This window comes from Malus sylvestris, chromosome 9, assembly GCF_916048215.2.
Source record: "Malus sylvestris chromosome 9, drMalSylv7.2, whole genome shotgun sequence".
Taxonomy (NCBI): domain Eukaryota; kingdom Viridiplantae; phylum Streptophyta; class Magnoliopsida; order Rosales; family Rosaceae; genus Malus; species Malus sylvestris.
The window spans coordinates 11,857,636-11,876,818 of NC_062268.1; the positions used below are offsets into that span (position 1 = coordinate 11,857,636).

The 19,183-nt window shown below is 35.4% G+C and overlaps 1 protein-coding gene and 1 long non-coding RNA gene across 3 annotated transcripts; one reads left to right on the forward strand and one right to left on the reverse strand.

The window, feature by feature from the left end:
• Positions 1-2,112: 2,112 nt before the first annotated feature.
• LOC126582473 (uncharacterized) lies at positions 2,113-3,989 on the reverse strand. Its single transcript, XR_007609538.1, has 3 exons — positions 3,656-3,989; positions 3,493-3,543; positions 2,113-3,094 (listed from the first exon to the last, which is right to left on the reverse strand). It is a non-coding gene; the product is annotated as an uncharacterized LOC126582473 (long non-coding RNA).
• Positions 3,990-12,431: 8,442 nt separating this feature from the next.
• LOC126582458 (mitogen-activated protein kinase 10) lies at positions 12,432-18,509 on the forward strand. Of its 2 annotated transcripts, XM_050246614.1 has the most exons (10): positions 12,449-13,119; positions 14,232-14,640; positions 14,910-15,037; positions 15,163-15,222; positions 15,544-15,693; positions 16,379-16,534; positions 16,712-16,923; positions 17,028-17,129; positions 17,506-17,672; positions 17,764-18,509. In XM_050246614.1, the coding sequence occupies exons 1-10, from the start codon at positions 13,096-13,098 to the stop codon at positions 18,210-18,212; spliced, it is 1,857 nt and encodes a 618-aa protein (XP_050102571.1). In that variant the 5' UTR covers positions 12,449-13,095; the 3' UTR covers positions 18,213-18,509. The 2 variants fall into 2 exon arrangements, with proteins under 2 accessions (XP_050102572.1, XP_050102571.1); XM_050246615.1 differs by lacking the exon at positions 17,764-18,509 and having other exon boundaries at positions 12,432-13,119; positions 17,220-17,552.
• Positions 18,510-19,183: the final 674 nt, after the last annotated feature.

Sequence of the window (19,183 nt, forward strand, 5' to 3'; positions counted from 1 at the left end):
TACGCAACTGCCATGCTTCCTTCGCTTTCGCTGCTACGTGGGAGCTTCTGATTCGATGAAGCAAGGGATTGGACCAATGGGGTGGGGACTGAAGGGAGGTTCCGTTGGGAGTGGGTGCAGGAGATTATTGTATTACTTTATGGTGGTGGGGCAGCTGACGCGTTGTTGCGTCGATGACAGGGTTGGGTTCCACTACTTTTCTACGATATGACATGAGGAATTTACCGACCCAATAAACAGGGGCCACGTGTTTTTGTAGTTGGGCCGACTTTGACCGAGCCTTTTAGGTTTGGGCCCAACGGGTTGCAGTTAGGGGCTGGACCTTTTTCCGGGGTACAAATTGGGGCTGGGCTTTAAGTAGCTTTAGTTCATTTGAGTAATATAAATATATATGCAACAACAAAAAATATGGAAGTGTGTTTATGTTGTTCTTTTTTGTGTTGCATTGCATATATATACTCATTAGACATTTTTCAATTGATTTTTTATATTGGAAGAAATATAAATACTAGACAAACAGATGTACTCGAAGTCTTGATTTCAATTTTCTTTGCTGATATCGCTTGTATAAAAATTTGATAAACTATGACCTTATTTTTCGTAATGATTGAGAAACGGAAGGGTCGAGTGTGCCAAAGTTGTGTCAGCAAAACAAACGATATACAACAAAGTTCGTGTGGGCTAAGATGGTTATGTAGTTATTTGTTTCTTACTATTAAACAAATTAGAGGATCAAAATTTAAAAACTTTTTTTTTTACCCACGTAATAGCCGGAAGGAACAATCTAACTCTGAACCTTAAGTGCAAAGATAAATGATCTTTAAAACTTTAGTAGGGAAGATAAAACACAAGGGGTGTTGGAAACAGGAATGGATACATAGCATATCAGGGTGGGTGATTCAATCCTATCCATCTTCTTTGTCCAGAAGGTGTGGGTATTGGGCAAAGAGTTCAAATAGGAATCAGTTCAAAATTAGCCCACAATAGGTATAAGGAGAAAAGGGGCTTTGCATGAAGGGTAATGCTAGGAATATTAAGTTTGTATATAAAATTTGCAAACTAAATAATGTGTTAACAATAAGAATGAGTATGTTTATCAATGTTTAGGTAATAATCTGATCATCAACTTTCATGTTATTTAGTTTATTAAATTTTGTTTATAAATTTAGTATCCCTAAGATTATTCTGGCACGAAATATCAAATAAGGAAACGTGTTGACAACTAATCCATGTTTTACTTGGAATCTTCTGAAAATATGTAAGAGAAATGCTAAGAAGAGTCTCGTAATGTGTAACTCTTCATGGATTTTCTGTCACCTTACAGTTTAACGTCAATTCTCATACTAATTTTATAAAACATTGTGCAAAAAACATGATATAGCAGAAAGTCATAAAAAATCTCATTTTTCAAATAGTGTCCTTAGTATTTCTTAATATGTAATTCATTCACACATGCAAAACGAGTTATGCAAATATTTATTAATTATCAGCTTTCTGTTCCTACTTGTGTTGACTTCAACAACAGTCCGATACACAGGTGTCTGAATTGGTTCAATAGCAAGGTCAAAGCAGTTTATGATCAAGGTTTGACAATCCTTCCTCCCAAACCAACTCGATCGCACCGAGTAGGTCGGTCGTCTTTTACAATTCTTAGGCTTCTGTTCGTTACATGTTTACTAGGTGGGATTGTCTTGAGGGAGACAACAGTCTCATGTTTAGTGCAAGTAGGAATAATGAAAATAAGACTAGTTCGGACTAGCTTGGAACTCGAGTCAATCACTAGTGAATATCATCATACACGACAACAACTTGCAATCAAGATTCAATTCACCCTATTTTACAATTTTTGACTTTATAGCTAGAATACATGGTTGTCCATCTTTTGTGTGTAACTACGGAAATTTTACAAAGGGATATTCTATGTTGTTATTAGTCGTGTGTTGATACAGTCAATTATGCTTATGGGACATAAATCCATGCACACGTGCAAGATGATGATCTTAAGTGTCATGTCCTGATCCCAATATAAGCCAAAGATCGACACGTGACGGCAAAAATAGCTATAAAAATGCATAGAGTAAGTTAGGAATTATATATAATACATATCATATAACCAGCAGAAATGAAATTACAATATAAGTAACCAACTCTACTCTCAAGTGCACTACACACACTAGCTACACTGTTGGAATATGGCGCACCAGTCAATGCAAAAACCCGGATAAGCAATAAAGCTCATTTGAGTTACAGTAATACGACATATACGATATATATACACACACACGTAAGGCAAATACCTTTTTTTTTTTTAAATGGTCTCTCTTTTTTTTTTTAATGGAGATTAGTCGTGGGGCACACACCACATCGAATTTCAATGACCTGAACCGTCTGTTTTTAAGTTGCACCTCATAGATCATCCTTGCAAAATATTAGCCAAATTAGAAATATTTGAGATATCTAATTGAGTTCAAAGAAATTGATGAATACTTTGTTCTATAAGAAACAATAAAATTTTGTCGTGATAATTAAATAGGCAAATGATTTCGAATTGAATTGAATTTTTTTAAATGATGATCTATGAATCGAGACTTACAAAATAGATGGTTCGGATCGTTGAAGTTCGATATGGAGTTGGCCTCACAGCTAATCCATATTTTTTGTACAATGGAGATCCCTTCCCTTAAAGGGCATGTGTGTGTATATATAATAGATACAATATCTACCTCAAGCATACTCATGGCTGGCAGTAATAATAAAAATAATATTTGTCTCATTTATACTCATGCTTGCAGTAACCAAGGTCTAAAATATCGGTATTATCGGCGATATTTCGCCGATAATATCTTTTTTTTTTAGAGGACGATATTTTCACACTTATCCACTTAATTATCGTCAATATATCAATATTTTTGTCGATATTATCGCGATAATATCAAAAACGATATTTTCAGCATTTTAATGCATTATTTGGGCAATATATCGCGAAATTATCGATAATATCGCAAGATGAAACCCAAAAATACTTGAAAATTGCTTAAAAGTCTCAATCTTGCGCATAGAGGGATTTGAACCCCTCCCTTTGTCAACCACGCACCTGGGGTAGGAAAACTAAAATCAAATAAGTTACTCAATGCATCAACAAATATAGTAAATCTAATTATCCATGAGTTCCAAAAAAACTAAAGCCTATAATAATGTTGAAAACCATACTATCTATTTAATCAGATCACAAACAATCCCATGATATCTCACAATATCATGAGGGCATAAACACATACAATTATCAAGAAGAACACATAACTATTAACCCATTCCTCCACCGCTTAACCCCTTTGATCAGCAAAACCAAACAAAAATTTTCAACCAAAAAGAACTAATTTAACAAAGCAAATACATTATACAAAAACAGATATTCAATTTAGCTTCATTTAGATTACAGGAAGTCCACTCAAACAACCAAAAGGATTTAAATAAAAATATTCAAGAACCAACCTTCTTCAAAGATCACTGGTTCCGGCGTTCAAACACAAAAACTAAAGACAACTCCTGAATTAAATGAAAATGAAATATAATTAATTTACTCTAAACCATGGTTTTTTTCAAGAATAAAAAAAATCTAAAAATATCCCAAAATTTGGAACTTCTTTAAGCCAACGTACCATGAAATTACAGTCGCTTGAGAAATATTCTTCAAATCAGGCCGGATCAGGCATCGTAGACTACGTTTCTTGGAAATCACTAAAAAATTGGAATCAGCGCAAAAGCTCCAGGGATTACGGTGGTGGTTCTCGGTTTTACCGAGAGGGAGAAAGAGAGTTGCAGATGGGGTACAGATGGGAGAGGCAGAGAGTAGTGAGGAATGAGAGAGAGTGACAATGTTGAGAGTTGGGGGAGTCTGAGTGGGGGTAGAGATAAGTGAACAGAGGGTTGAGTGAATTAGTGAGGGTGTACTGGTGGGAAGAGTCAGTTGGATTGGATGTGTGATAGAAACCAAAGGAAAATTCTAAAGATCCAGTTGGAGGGCATGCAAGACCGAAGCAAAAGGAAAGCCGGATAGAGGGTGGGTCAATGTTTGACACGTGGAAATGTTAAGTAAAAACGATGCGGTCGAGGCAGAGAAAGAAACAATGAAAGGCCCGTGTCTGGGAAGAGCAAAATAGACTTTTAACTGTAGAAAACGTAAAACAGTATCTTATCCAAAGAATAAATTGAGGGCATTTCGGTCAAACTGCTGTTAATGAACAATGTTTTTATGTTGGGTTTTAGTATATGTATAATTTCTATATTTAAAAAAACACCAAGAATTGGTGTCATAGGGAAAGACTATACTCGTAGAGAAAGAGGCAAGGGGATTTTGTCAAGTCAAGAAGATGATTCGTTATCTATAACTTCAGACTCTGTTGGAGTGGGAAGTAGTAACTATGGTTATATTCATAACCAACCATTTCCCTACCCTTCATATCTCATTCCTGCTGGGATGGAATCGAGCGACTCATGGAAAGAATCCGAGACTCAATCTTCAAATGATTTTGCTTATGGACAACGTCAACCAATCTCGGATCCATATGGGTGGCATGTTAACAATTATATGCAAAACTATTTTGGGGATTTATCATTTGATGACTACTATTCACAATACACTTACTCTACGATGAAGATAGTGAAAATTTTGAACCTCATATGAACTCTATATGGTACTAAGTTACTCATGTATCTTACCATGCAATGTATAAACTGTAAAATATTGTACTAATTCATTATATATAAATGATTATTGTGTGTTTAAACTTCTTTCATTAATTACTACATATTTTATACACTCACAATGTTTGACAGCTCGCTATATAATCAACTTAAATTAGTTAAATCCATCATGTAATGCATTTCCTTCCAATTTTTTTGTGATAAACTAATAGATAATTAACTGAATAAACATCCTGCAAAGTTTCAATAAAAATTTCCAAGTTTTTCTTACAATTTCCGGGGTTTTTATTCAATTTTTATCGATATCGACAATATCCCGATATTTCCATCGAAATTTCCGTGTTTTTGGACTACCGATATTTCCGATATCATCGATATTTTAGAACTTGGCAGTAATGATAAAAGAATATCTGCCTCATAAATACTCATAATTTAACTCACCCTATTTTGTTGTTCTAATTATACTAATACTGAAAAAGTTAATATTACTTTTACAATAAACAAAGGGAATTGTTATTGACACTCCAAAAATCTCATTTTGTACTCCAAATTTTCTATAATTAAAAAAATAAAAATACACTTGTAAGGAGTATAGAATTAAATTTTTGAAGTGCTAACAATTTCCTAAACAAAATAGTTTCAATTATTCATCGTGTTTTTACTAATTCAACACTTTCTCTTCCGACTAACACCAGTAATCCCTAAAATCAATAGATGAGCATTATTTGATGGCTATTGCTTTTTCTTCTACTATTTAGTGTACACATACAAAAATCTAATTGAGAGATCAGATTATTCAAGCTTGAAAGACTCATAAATTATGAACCACAAGATAAATTCATGCACGCTTGCAAGAAGAGACGATCACTCACACAAATCTCACAATTGTATCAAAAGCATTTTATAATCGGACACCTAAACCCCAACTCCCCCAACAAAGGAGATCAAATCTTCTGCATTGATTTTTTTCGTAGTTTTTGTGTAACATCTATCATTGGTTGACACATATTAATAAACTCAACTCTTCTTAACTTCTTTATCATAACTTATCTTGAATTATTTAACGATAAAGACCACAAAAAGACTACATACAAAATAAGTGCAAAAAATTTGATCTTTCGGCAAAATAATTAGAAAGAGTAATGCATATTGCATGCTGAGCTTGTCTCTCTTTTTCTCAAAAGACAGACAAAACTTAGAAGTGAAAACGGAAGTGGAAGGGTCACAAGTGTGGAACTCCAAGCACCCACATATAAGTGCTTTTGGCTTTTCCGGTGCTGGAGTTGGAAGCACTTTGGCATCAAGCATTTGTCCTTGAGCGTTGATCAACAGTAGTTGAACTTGAGGCCCTCATCAACTGTCGTTGTCTGGCTTGATGAACATGTCAATCATGCGCAGCGCTATGCAATTTGCGGACCGACGGTTGTGGGATCCACTCATCACACCACATGAAGAAGGTTGCGGGGTCCACCTACTTTCTCCCAGACGGTCACAGCTTGCTCAGGGAAAGTTCATGTGGCCAGGTGGGGCACTTGCAGGACAACGACACGACAGGATATACGTGCGATGGAGGTTAAGCATATCCTTTTCATTTTTCTTTTCCTTCTTCCCCAACTACGTATACAAACAATAAAAATTATACAAATACGTATGTGCAGCGATGTATTCTGTACGTATCTGTATGAGTTTTTAATGGTACGTATTTGGTGCACGTCCGTTTTGATTTTTTTTTGGGACTTCGGATACGTACAAACAAGATTGCTCAGATTACTCAGATTAGGGTTTGGTTTGCTGAGTGTGGGTTGACGTGTTGGATTTTTATTGGTGGGCATTTGCTTTGATATTGGACTTGGCTTGCTGGAAAGGGAATCCAATCTTTCTTATCAAACAATCCGGACTTTTGAAATTTGATCCAACAACTAAAAATACGGGTTTACTTTAAAAGTTATAATAATTTTAGCCGTTGGATCAATTTTCAAGGGTCTAGATTATTTGATGAGGAGGATTAGATGTAAGGGATCCAGAGATGATCCCTTTCCTGGTTTGCTTTGCCTGCATTGTATGAGCAATGCTACACATGTATCATTTTTTTAATAAAGGTAGGTCATGTAAACTCATGTGAGTCTCATCTCTATTAAAAATATAATCTAAATAATGATACAAAAGGTGGCAAAAATAGTATATGATAGCCAAATTAAAGAGATGGTCTTAATATTGCATTGCATATGGGTTGGATGCCAAGTCCACTTCGTCCATCAAATGTGGCTCATAATTTAAAATTTAGCTAAAAACACTTAAATATATTTAATATAATTTTCATATTATATGATAGCCAAATTGGTGTGATACAAATTAGAAATGCATGCTATATTCAATAGTAAAAGTAACATGTTATGGAGATATTATCGACATTATTAATACAAATATTGGCATTATCAATACATAAACCTATTGAGTTAGTAAGTAGTTAAGTTGATGATTAACGTTTTCTGCCTACGTTGGCCTTATCTAAGATCAATAATCTCTTCTATACCTTTGATTTTAGTATGACTGAAGACAAACTATTGTCTATATATTGGATATTTTATTTTATTTTATGTTTTCATTGAACAAGTTTAAAATATGTATAAATATGTAAATATATGAGTTAGAATTCAGGAACAAACGTTTTCACACACATTTTGACATATGTTTTTGTAAGGTTCATTATGTAATGTATTTCAACGATTCAACTATTTATCTGTTATGTCTTATCTCAAAGATCATGTCTACTAAAAAACACCAAAATTCGAAAACCATATGAATGTTTTAATGAGTTTGGATTTGTTTAAGTTTTTGCAAGGATGATCTATTAATGATGTAGAAAAATACAGATGGTTAATTGTCACATCCCCGCTCGGGCCCCCACCACATCCTGGGCTCGATTCCGTCGTAGAACAATATTGTCCGCTTTGGGCCCCGACCACGCCCTCACGGTTTTGTTTCTGGGAACTCACACGAGAACTTCTCAGTGGGTCATCCATCATGGGATTGCTCTCGTGCGAACTCACTTAACTTCGGAGTTCCGATGGAAACCGAAGCTAGTGAGCTTCCAAAAGACCTCGTGCTAGGTAGATGTGAGAATATATATACAAGGTTTACAAGATCCACACCCCTGGACAATGTGGGATCTTACAGTTTATATCATTGAACTACATTACAAAATGAACCCCACAAAACATGTCTCAAAAATATGTATTAAAAACGTGTATTTCTAAATTCTAACCCTACATATACAGCTGGGAATGCATCCGACCATGCTGTCCACTAGTCCAGATACGCACAAGTATGACCTATTCTTCGTAAATACATATAAGATTATAAGAGGAAGCTTATCGGCAAATATTGTAATCAACAACCAATTACTAGCTAGCTTTTGTAGGCTTGGACCATAAACAAAATGATTGAATGAAATGGACATTATTTTGGTGAGCAAGATTCGGCCCTCCATCGACTTCCTCGTTTTCATGCGTGGACATTATTTTGGTGAGCAAGATTCGGCCCTCCATCGACTTCCTCTTTTTCATGCGTGATTGTGAAAGCAAAGCAATTAGTAAATCTACTTCCTAATTAATCCTTAATTTAACATTCATGGCAAATCATCTTCATTCTAATCAGTATCCCCTGGAGTTTCAGGGCAAGATATTGGAGAAAGTGATATCTTCTACATATATAATTTTTAGCACAATATCATAATATATGTTTGTCTTTTGCTATGACGCACAGGGTAATATATAATTGAATGTTGATAGGTACAACCAAACACCCGTGAAAAGAAAGGAAAAAAAAAATATAAAGTGTCTTGTTTATTTTTGTTACGCATCTGTGTAATAGAAAAATGTATTCAGTTGTCTTATTTGTATTTATAAATAAAAATTCTCATAAGTAACGTTCTTTTATATCATATTGATTATTTAAATTTTTTACAGAAGATATAATAATTTCTATTCCTTCATCATAAAAAATTTATTTTCTTTAAAGTGGTTAATATTTTTTTCAAGGAATGATTAGACAAAAAACTTTTCTTTTTCTTTTACAAAGATAAAAAAAGTTTAAATTCGATAATTAATATGATTAGTGGATGCTTACATGTCCCGCATCCACACGTTAATAAAAAAGGTATGCAGCTATTGTGCCCCCCAACTTTTGTGGTCGGCCTCCACTTCTCCAAACTTCAAACTTCAAACTTCAAATTTCAAACTGATTCGAAATGATCGAGATCGTTTTGGATCGCGCAGTAGTTCTCCATATATTTTTCTGTGTAAGCTTTTTCTTTGAAAATTTGAGTCTGAGATCACATTTTTGTCCTCTTTTTCTACAATTTTAATCTCTTCTTCTGTGCCTTTTTTTGTACACATGTGGATGATATAACTCTCTCCTCAATTTTAATGCATTTTTATAAAACCGTCATGCAATGTAATGTTATTTTTCCTAACAAACTAAATAAAATACTTATATATGTTATTTTTTATAATATCTTAAAAGTGTGACAAACTATGTCACTCACTTATATTATAACATGTAAAATGCATGATACACTAGGTATTAATGTTTTGTGTACATAAAAAATTTGCTGACTGATTGAATTCTACATAGTTATGTAACAAGCATGTACACTTAAAATCTAGCTAATATGTAAGTAACTTGAAATAATGCAATATCTATACTTAAAACCTAGTGTATATGTACATAGATCTGCCCGTAAAATGTCCTATCAATAGACAAGAGATATACGATCAAATTTGATAATTTGAGAGTTAATTTCTTCCTTGAGATACAAGATAAAGTCAAAGGCTTTAAAGAGATATCTATAGTATATAGGAAATCTTAAGTTCAGTTTTGATAAATGGATTATGTTGTTTAGTTTTTTGGCTTTTTAGCCGAAACAATTTTTGAGATTAACATAACTCTTCCATTTGCTCCCTGACAATGAAAATTCATTGAACCGATCTTAAGTTTGTGCACATGAAAAATCTTATCTCATTAACCATTTTGACTAAAAAGCTTTACTTTTTTTTTTGTTTAAATTCTTTCTTTTCTCTCCTTTTGGTTTTGTTTTTTATAATGCCTTCATAAGTGAAAAACAAATGTGGCTCACCAATAAGAAGAAAAACTCAGGATTCAAGTTTTAGTCAGTTCCAAAATCGTCGTCTCTGGTTTAATTTGTTAGCCTGTATATGGGAACACAATATTTTATAACAAGTCAATATACCGATTTTTATATTCATACATGTAATTGTTTATTTATATAAATAAAAATATACAATATCAACCCAAAAAATAAAAAACAATATACTTGAGATTTGGCACTTTTCTTCCAAAGTCTATTGAGGTTGGATAAAACGTCCATGTTGGAAGGTGTGGTGCATCCTTTCAAGTTTCCAAGTTAACCAGAAAACAAAAACAATTCAGTACCAAACGGATAAAATAATATCTCAAGTTCTTGTCTTCTATACGTGTATAATACAATGATGTATTGGACTGTAAGTCAAATTACTGGTCTTTCGATAAATTTCAACCAAATACTTGCATATACATTGTTTCCAGAGGCGGATGCACATTGGAACCTAGATGGTTTTAGGATCACCCGGAGTTCAAAAAATATAGGAATGAAGATCTTTCGAGGACCATCCAATTGTTTTGTATAGGTTCTTTTGTACCTACTAAGTGTTTGATGTGATTCCTTCTAGATGTATCTCGAAAGGTGCGAGACAACACTCGCTACTCTCGATATCATTCATCAAGTGTTCGACAAAATGACTCAGTGAAAAATGAAATTTTTGTGCACGCTCCGCATCATGTTCCTATCTAAAAAAACTTAGACATTTTAACAATGAGACCACCCAAAATTCGAATTTGGATCCACCAGTGATTGTATCCAAAGAAAAACAAATATACTTACTTAAAAAAGGTATATATTATATATTATCACATTCGCATGCATATTCTTAAAAATAGTTACATGCATATATATATGTGTGTATGTATAACAAATACATGTATGTAAATCTGATGTTGGAATTGAAACAAGTAAACATGATAAATACCACAAGAGCAGTACGAATACCTTATATTTGGTTGCTTATATATATATGCTACGTACGTACGTATGAGCATGATCAACTCTTTTGTTTTTTAAGACTTAAAAAGTCATTAATCATTTAAGACGAAGAAAATCATAGATAAAGAATACAATTCAACGATCACAAACGTAATTGAAGGAAAATATAAAATTCAGCCACATAATCAAAACCGAGAAGATAACGCTCAACTATTTTTTCGTGGTTGCTTCTATCAAAATACATGAAATTTACTGGTTTAGTATATTTTTCTTCACTTGTAAGTGAAAAGTTTTAAATTCAATTATCGCTAAAATGAATTCGAACCAAATTTACTGTCTAGCTTATTGTGAGGTTTAACTCATTCTCTCACTCCTTAGTGTATTTAAAATCATGTATATTAAAAAATAAATTATATAAAACCTTCGACCATTCATGTATTGCCATGTGAAACTATATTTAATGTTAAGTCACTGATTGATACAGACTAATTCATCAATAAGGTAGATACCTAATTAAAGGTTGAAAACTACCCATCTTTAAAGCATTGCGTCTTGATTAACATGTGTGATGCATGATTAAATTTGTCATGAGGTATCATTATTTGATTACTAAACTACATATTATGACATGTTCTGATTTGTTTTGAGGTATGTTTGATTTTCAGTTTCCAATTAGTGATCATAGGTTAGCTTTCACTCAGCCGATGTAGTAACAATGTAATGTGACTTGTAGATTAGCTAATTTTGTTGATGAGAAGCAAATTAGCCAAATGTTTTATATCAAATATTTATTAATTATATTGAGTGGTTTCACGTCTATCTAATTTAACTTGGGCAATTTTAATTCATTACAGTCGCGTTTTACATATTATAACAATCACATTTAAGTTTTGTACCTTGTTTTATTTTATAAAAAATTTAATATTATTTCTAATATTTGTTTGGGGAGACTAATTTAGTAGGAGACGTTCACGTTAATTGAAGACGAAATATACAAAATCTCTGTATTTGGTTTTCCAAACTTCCTTATGTGGTGGCTTGAAAGTTTTGTTTGACTGTAATGTTGCAGGAATCCCAAGGAGATTCAAGCTGTACTTTATTTCGTTTCATAAAAATAATATTTGTCAAATTTTTTTTCATCAAAAAATCAAATATTTATCAAATCATGATTAGTGGCGTCTCATGATAATTATCATAAACCAAACCACCTCCTCATGTGGCACCCTTTTTTGACCTCCCACCAATTTCCACCAACCTCCCTTTAACCCAATTAAAATTCGCCACGTGTCCAGCACCCCTCGCCACCTAACTCTGTGATTGGTGAATCAGCAAGAAAAGCAAGTGCAAATTGGGTAATTAGAATATTAACAGTTTGAAACCATACATGAATCTGTTGATCTGTCACCTCACTAACGAGAGATTTTGTAAGTATGGTCTGTTTACGCGGTGCTCTACGTGTTATATACAAGTGAAAAAACGATATATTTTTTTGCGTCTTTTTATTTATTTTAAGCTGTCGTATGAGTACTCGCTTGAATACCGACAATTTAGAAATTTTCTTATTACTCACCCTCAAAAACCACATTAGCCGAAACAACCTTTACATTTCCTCGCAGTTGCATATACACCGCCTGTCTGTACATCTCCATTTATATATCTTTTATTTCCGTATCCATACGTTCTGCATACGATCACGATAGCATACCACATTACCACCCCATCTACTTGCCCGCCCCGCCCCCCCCCCCCTAGATTTTCTCCTTATATCTTGCTCTGTGAGTCCTCTCACCCCTTTTGTCGGTGTCATCAGATCTTGCAAAATACAAGCTCTGTGGCGCTCCAACTGTTGCTCTTTCTTCATCTTTCTTTCCATTCTCCTTCGAAACCGAGTTAAAATACAAAAGGGTATAATTTATTTTGCGGGTTTTGCATTTGAATTGGAAAATGTTAAAGCTTTATGTGTTTGGTGCTTTATGGTGGTAGTTGGTGGGCTGCCTTGTTGGTATTGTTGTTCAGTGAGTAAGGTTTTGGGAGGATTGCAATCGGAATTGGAGGAGTGCATGAGGGATTTGGTCTTGTGGGTTCTATGCTGGGTGAAGTTGGGATTGAGAATAAGGTGGGATTGTGGGCTTGTGATAAGGAGCAGGGGAAGGTGGGGCAAATGTGGCTGAGTCCTTGTGGGATTTGAGGACCTGGGTTCTTTCTATTTTTGCTTGATCTCAGCTGGATAAGAGCTTTTTGGCTCACTTTTTCGAGTTTTCGAGATTTCGAGTTCAGGGTTTGACACAGAAATGCAGCAGGATCACACCAAGAAGGTGACTTTCAATTGGTTTCTGTTACTTAATCTCTTAATTTCCAATTCTTTGATTTGTTAAAGTAATTGTGCATCCATAATTGCAATTGTGTTTTAATTATTGAAACTTGATTTGATTCATCATGTTTGTGCTATTTGATGCAATCATATTGTATTTTCTTATTGGTTTATCATGAAAGTTGAGATCTTTGTGCAAATTGAGATTTGAAATGGAGTTTTGTTTCAAATGTCTGCTGATTGAGTGGGACATGTGTTAGCTAAAATTGCAACATAATTATTGGTTTAGATCTTACTGATCTATAATTAACAGCTGTTAGATTTTGTTTTTGTTTTTTAACAGTCATATTGGATAACGGCATTAGTTAATGCGAATAATCTTTGATAAATATGTTTCCATTCTTATTCTGGTACTTTACCAATTCAAGTTAATGCTTATGCTTCTCTTTTGAGATCATTATATGCCAATTTCATGGCTCCCTGCCTCTCTTTTTCTGGACTAGATTCCTCTCGAATAAAATTATATTTCTCTCCGCGGGGCATTTTATATATCTCGTCTCGTTTGCCCGCATCAGTTTTTATATCTGTCAATTTTCGTTGCCGCATCCTTTACTTCTAAAACTGCTGGAATAGTTACAGGAGTTTGAGGTATTGGTTGTGCTTCTTTTTGGTTTTTGGCCTTTTTTTTTTAGTTTGATTGGAGTTGACAGTTAGGACTTTTAGATGTTGTCCATAAAAGGTATGTGATTGGAAAATGTTCAGAAACCACAAGGGGGATTAGTAAGTTCTTTCATCATGGTTACTGTAAATTATCATATAATCTGGAAGTTGGAACACATTAGAAATATTGTAGTGATTGCATGGTATGTTATGATCTTTTTATAACTTTATTATTAAGAATGACGATGTATTATGTAGATATATATGTATGTATATCAATATTTCTGTACTGTTCTTGTACCTTTCTGATGTCTTTGTGCTCAGACTTGTTATATAGTCGTACATAAAACACCTATGCTCATTTTCATTTAGATTTGTATGCTCATTTTCATTTAGATTTCTGTACTATTCTTGTACCTTTCTGTATTCTGATCTGAACTGGATTCAATGCAACAGAATCAAACTGAGATGGACTTCTTCTCGGATTATGGTGATGCCAATCGGTACAAAATTCAGGAAGTTATTGGGAAGGGAAGCTATGGTGTTGTTTGCTCAGCAATAGACACACATACAGGTGAAAAAGTGGCAATAAAAAAAATACACGACATTTTTGAGCATATATCTGATGCCGCTCGTATTCTTCGTGAGATAAAGCTTCTCAGACTTCTACGACATCCCGACATTGTTGAAATTAAGCACATTATGCTGCCACCGTCTCGAAGAGACTTTAAAGATATCTATGTTGTTTTTGAGCTCATGGAATCAGATCTTCATCAAGTTATCAAAGCCAATGATGACCTGACACGAGAACACTATCAGTTCTTTCTTTACCAGCTGCTTCGCGCATTGAAGTATATTCACACAGGTACTTCTTGCTCTTTAATCGATTTGTGCGTGTCTGCACATGCTTTCATGTGTTCCATGGTGTTTCTAGTGGTTGATGGTCCTGTTCTGTTTTCAGTTTTGTTTTGATTGCTCTTATGATTGGGATTCTCTTTTATTGTCTTGTTTTCTCTCCCTCCCCTCCTCCTTCATGTCCTTTTCCTTTTGGTTGGGGGAGGAGGGTTGGGGGGGGGGGGTGGTGGAGGATGTTGGGATATTGTGGACATATCTGATACTCTAATTTGACTGCAGCAAATGTCTACCATCGAGATTTAAAACCGAAGAACATATTGGCAAATGCGAATTGTAAGCTTAAAATTTGCGATTTTGGGTTAGCGAGAGTTGCATTCAATGATACACCTACGACAATATTTTGGACAGTACGTAATTTTGTGATATGTAGTTTATCAATGCTAGAGTGATTTTCAGAGCATATGATAATGTTTCCAACATTATGTTTTAAATATAGCACTAATACTTCATATTTATTGGGGGACATCTGCAGGACTATGTTGCAACGAGATGGTATAGAGCTCCAGAGCTTTGCGGATCCTTTTTCTCTAAGGTAGAGCTTCTCATAGGTTTTCATAAACAGTTTAAATTGAGTACAGTTTAATCAGGCGAGTTTACAAATCGGTTGATCTGAGTTTAGTAACTCAGTGCAGCTTCTATACTGTCGTTTGGCTAAGATAGTGCATCTAAATGCAACACACATATCATTCCCCCCTGTGTATTTCAGCCGCATACTTATGATCATTATTTCGAACTTAGAGGAGATGTGGCATGCCTGTCGTTCGTGTAAATTTTTCTCTACTAAGATTCTAGTTCTTGAGCAGGTACTTTTTTAATTTCCTACCTATTAATTTGTGAAAACATGTGAATGCAGTATACCCCTGCGATTGATATATGGAGTATAGGCTGCATCTTTGCTGAGGTATTAACAGGGAAGCCACTTTTTCCTGGAAAGAATGTTGTTCACCAGCTGGATTTGATGACTGATCTTCTTGGGACACCATCATTAGATACCATATCCCGGGTAACCCGTCTTTTCTGATGCAATGCATTCTGTTACTTATTTATTATTATTATTATTATTATTATTATTTATTGAGTAATGTGCCGATTTGGTTCCTAAATTATTACTTGACTGAAAATTAAGTCCATAGACTATTTTTTTCAGAAAAATAAGTCCTTAATAAGACTTGCCAATTCCATTCCTGCTGTAGGATTCAAAGCTATTCTATTGAATCTTCTGTCAATTTAAATCACGCAACTTGCATGTGATACGGTTTGGAGAGTAGATTAGCAGTTTTTAATGAGTTTAACGACATTATTATGAAAAAATAATATATGGAGCTAACTTTGGACGATAAATTGGCAGTTAGATTTGCAACCTATATGCAACGTTAAGGGCTTACGGGTGAGAAAATTATGGGTTCACCTTCTCTAGTTTCATGTGCAAGTCATGTGACTAATCAACAGAAAATTGGATATAAGCTTCGAATCTAATAGTAGGGATGAAATTGGCAATTGCAATGACTTTAACTCCTTTTTTCTTCCAAAAAAAAAAAAAAGTTTATAGACTTGATTTTCACTAGGATAATAATTTAGGGACCAAATCGGCAGTTTACTCTTTATGTATTTAAGCTTGTGCCAATTTCACAATAAGCTTGTGGCTATGCTCGCTTAAAATAATAACCTTGTGTGTTGTTTGAATGCAGGTTCGAAATGAAAAGGCAAGGAGATACTTAACCAGTATGAGGAAAAAACAACCTGTGTGCTTTGCACAAAAATTTCCAAATGCTGATCCTTTAGCACTACGACTTCTGGAAAGATTGCTTGCCTTTGATCCCAAGGACCGGCCAACTGCCGAACAGGTTTGTCATATCATATTAGGCCATCTGCTTTCTTTGTATTCCTCTGTGTGTGTGCCAGTGCATATATCCAGCTTTTTTTCTGCAACTAGAACATCGCATCTGAAAAATTTAGTTAGTGCATATGTCCAGCTACTTTATGGAAAATGTGTTAAACTCGGCCTCTTATGTTTTCACCAGGCACTTGCTGATCCTTATTTTAAGGGACTGTCAAGAATTGAGAGGGAACCTTTGTGCCAACCAATTACAAAGATGGAATTTGAATTTGAAAGGCGAAGAGTCACAAAGGAAGACATACGGGAGCTAATTTTTCGGGAGATATTGGAGTACCATCCTCAGTTGCTAAAAGACTACATAAATGGAACTGAGAGAACTAATTTTCTCTATCCAAGGTTCAAACAGCTATAGTTGCTTTCCGTATTCACATATTGTTGCATAGATTGGTCAAGGTCCTTTATGTTATTAGCCATAATTTTTTGTTTGTATGTGTATGCAGTGCTGTGGATCAATTTAGAAAGCAGTTTGCGCACCTTGAGGAGAATGGCGGTAAAAGTGGTCCAGTTATTCCACTTGAACGAAAGCACACGTCGCTTCCTAGGTAAAATGTAATTTCCTTCTGTTTATTTTTTACAAGCTGCTATAGAAATGATGCATGCCAAGTGCTGATGCACTGTCATCACCTTGATAGGACGAGGTTGGATCTACTGTTAGGCAAGTTGGTCATCTTCTAAGTGCTCTATTATGAAATGTCCTGCTACTTCCTGGCCTATGAAGCGGTCCCTTTTTAGGACATTTCCTTGTTATTAGGGCCATTGATCACTCAGTTGAGCCTATTGTTCTATCCCTTTTTATAGTGCTAGGATACCTTCAGCTTATGACCTGCACTGTTCTTCTATTCCTGGCAAAGCTTCGGGTATGATTTTTATCTGATTGTCCATGGTTATGATAATGGTGAATGTGTTAAATATTTACAGGTCCACAATTGTACATTCAAATACGGTCCCTCCCAAAGAGCAACAAAATTATGCATTTTTGAAAGATCAGAAAAATGCCGAAGAGGCATACAGGAATTCAAGGGATTCGGAAGCAATTCACGTAAATCTATCAAGAACCATGCAAACACCACAAAGAATTTCTTTGGGTACTCTCGATAACTTTGTAGAATTTGTAGCAATTCCATTCATTTCTTATTTTTCCATTTAGTTTTAACTGGCTTTTGGGCACTTATCCAGCCAAACCAGGAAGAGTTGTTGGACCTGTTGCACAATACGATAATAGAAACATGATGAAAGATGCCTATGACCGGAGGACACTAGTTGGAGGTTCGGTACTTCTCCCTCAGGCTGCCCCTCCTGCTTATTGTTTCCGCAAGCCCAGTGCTGGAAATCAGGAAAGATCTGTGGTGGAAGTTGATAGGGACATGTCCTCACAAGCCAAGCAAGCTGCACATTGTGGCATGGCAGCGAAAGTAGCACCAGATGTAGCTATCACCATTGACTCGAACCCATTTTTTATGACTCGGGTTGGCATCCCTAAAGTGGAAAATGATGATCGAATCGCTATCGACACCAACTACCTGCAGACAAAGGCTCCATATGGTGGGATCGGCGCTGCTGCTGCCACTGCGGCAGCCCACCGTAAGGTTGGAACTGTTCAGTTTGGCATGTCAAGGATGTATTAGGTAAGCATAATTACGATACTTGGGTCGTGGAAGTGATGCCGGATGGAGAAAGAAGTTCATACAGAAGAGGAAGACGGAGCAGAGTTCATGCGTGGGAGGAAGGCTCCGTCTTCAAAGGGATCGAATAGAACTCCAAGGGAGGTTGTGATGAAAGCCACTAAGCGAGGCGGGTGCTTTCCTTAAAAGAGCCAGCTTTCTCTGGTTATGTTTAGAGACGAGTACATTTATCTTTCGTTGAAGAAACTATGTCAGCAAAAATTATACAATCAAATTCAAAAACGAAACTTTCTTTGCCCATTTACCTGATGCTGAATGAAACAATTGTACATGTAGTTTTTATTTCACTACTCATGATACATGGGCATGGCTCGTAACGTGCTATGGAGAAACTTACATGCAATTAGGACGTCATGTTAGCAGTATGTCGAGTATGCTGCCGCCATCCCTTAGTGTTGCGCCTAAGTTCTTTCTCCAAGTTTTGGGAGCCCTTGTGGAGTGCGGAGTGCTGGCAGTAAAAGATGGCCAGTTCTCTTGTACTGGTTGCAGAAAAGCTGCAATAGCACAAAAGGAGTTGAGTAATCAAGTTGTGGGAATCTGTTCACGATTCTCATTTCTCATAGAAGCTATAGTGTTTACGACTACGCAAGATTCTTTCATCATACTTGGGCAATATAAATTCTTGTCCAAGGCTTTTTTGGGTTTAGTCTACCGGATTAACTTGGACTGGACTGTTCCAATAGAGTTGGACAAGTCTTGCTCGGTGTTTGGTTGGCCTAAATGCGTTTCGGATTAGGTCACGAATCTTTGACAGAAGCCAAAAACAGGAGAGAGAGAGAGAGAGAGAGAGAGAGAGAGAGAGAGACTAACAAACTTAGACGCGGAGAACGGACATTTCTTGAAATTCAATCCTACCCTAGTCGGCCAGTTTGATACCAAAGCTCACTCTCAAAGTCGTCTGAGACTAAACAAGA

What these genes read in the sequence shown, in the direction of transcription:
- LOC126582458 (XM_050246614.1), top strand. Translation starts at nt 13,096, where the DNA reads ATGCAGCAGGATCACACCAAGAAG. An exon ending in CATTAGATACCATATCCCGG is followed by an intron (nt 15,694 to 16,378) that starts GTAACCCGTCTT and finishes GTTTGAATGCAG; the next exon opens with GTTCGAAATGAAAAGGCAAG. An exon ending in ACCACAAAGAATTTCTTTGG is followed by an intron (nt 17,673 to 17,763) that starts GTACTCTCGATA and finishes GCACTTATCCAG; the next exon opens with CCAAACCAGGAAGAGTTGTT.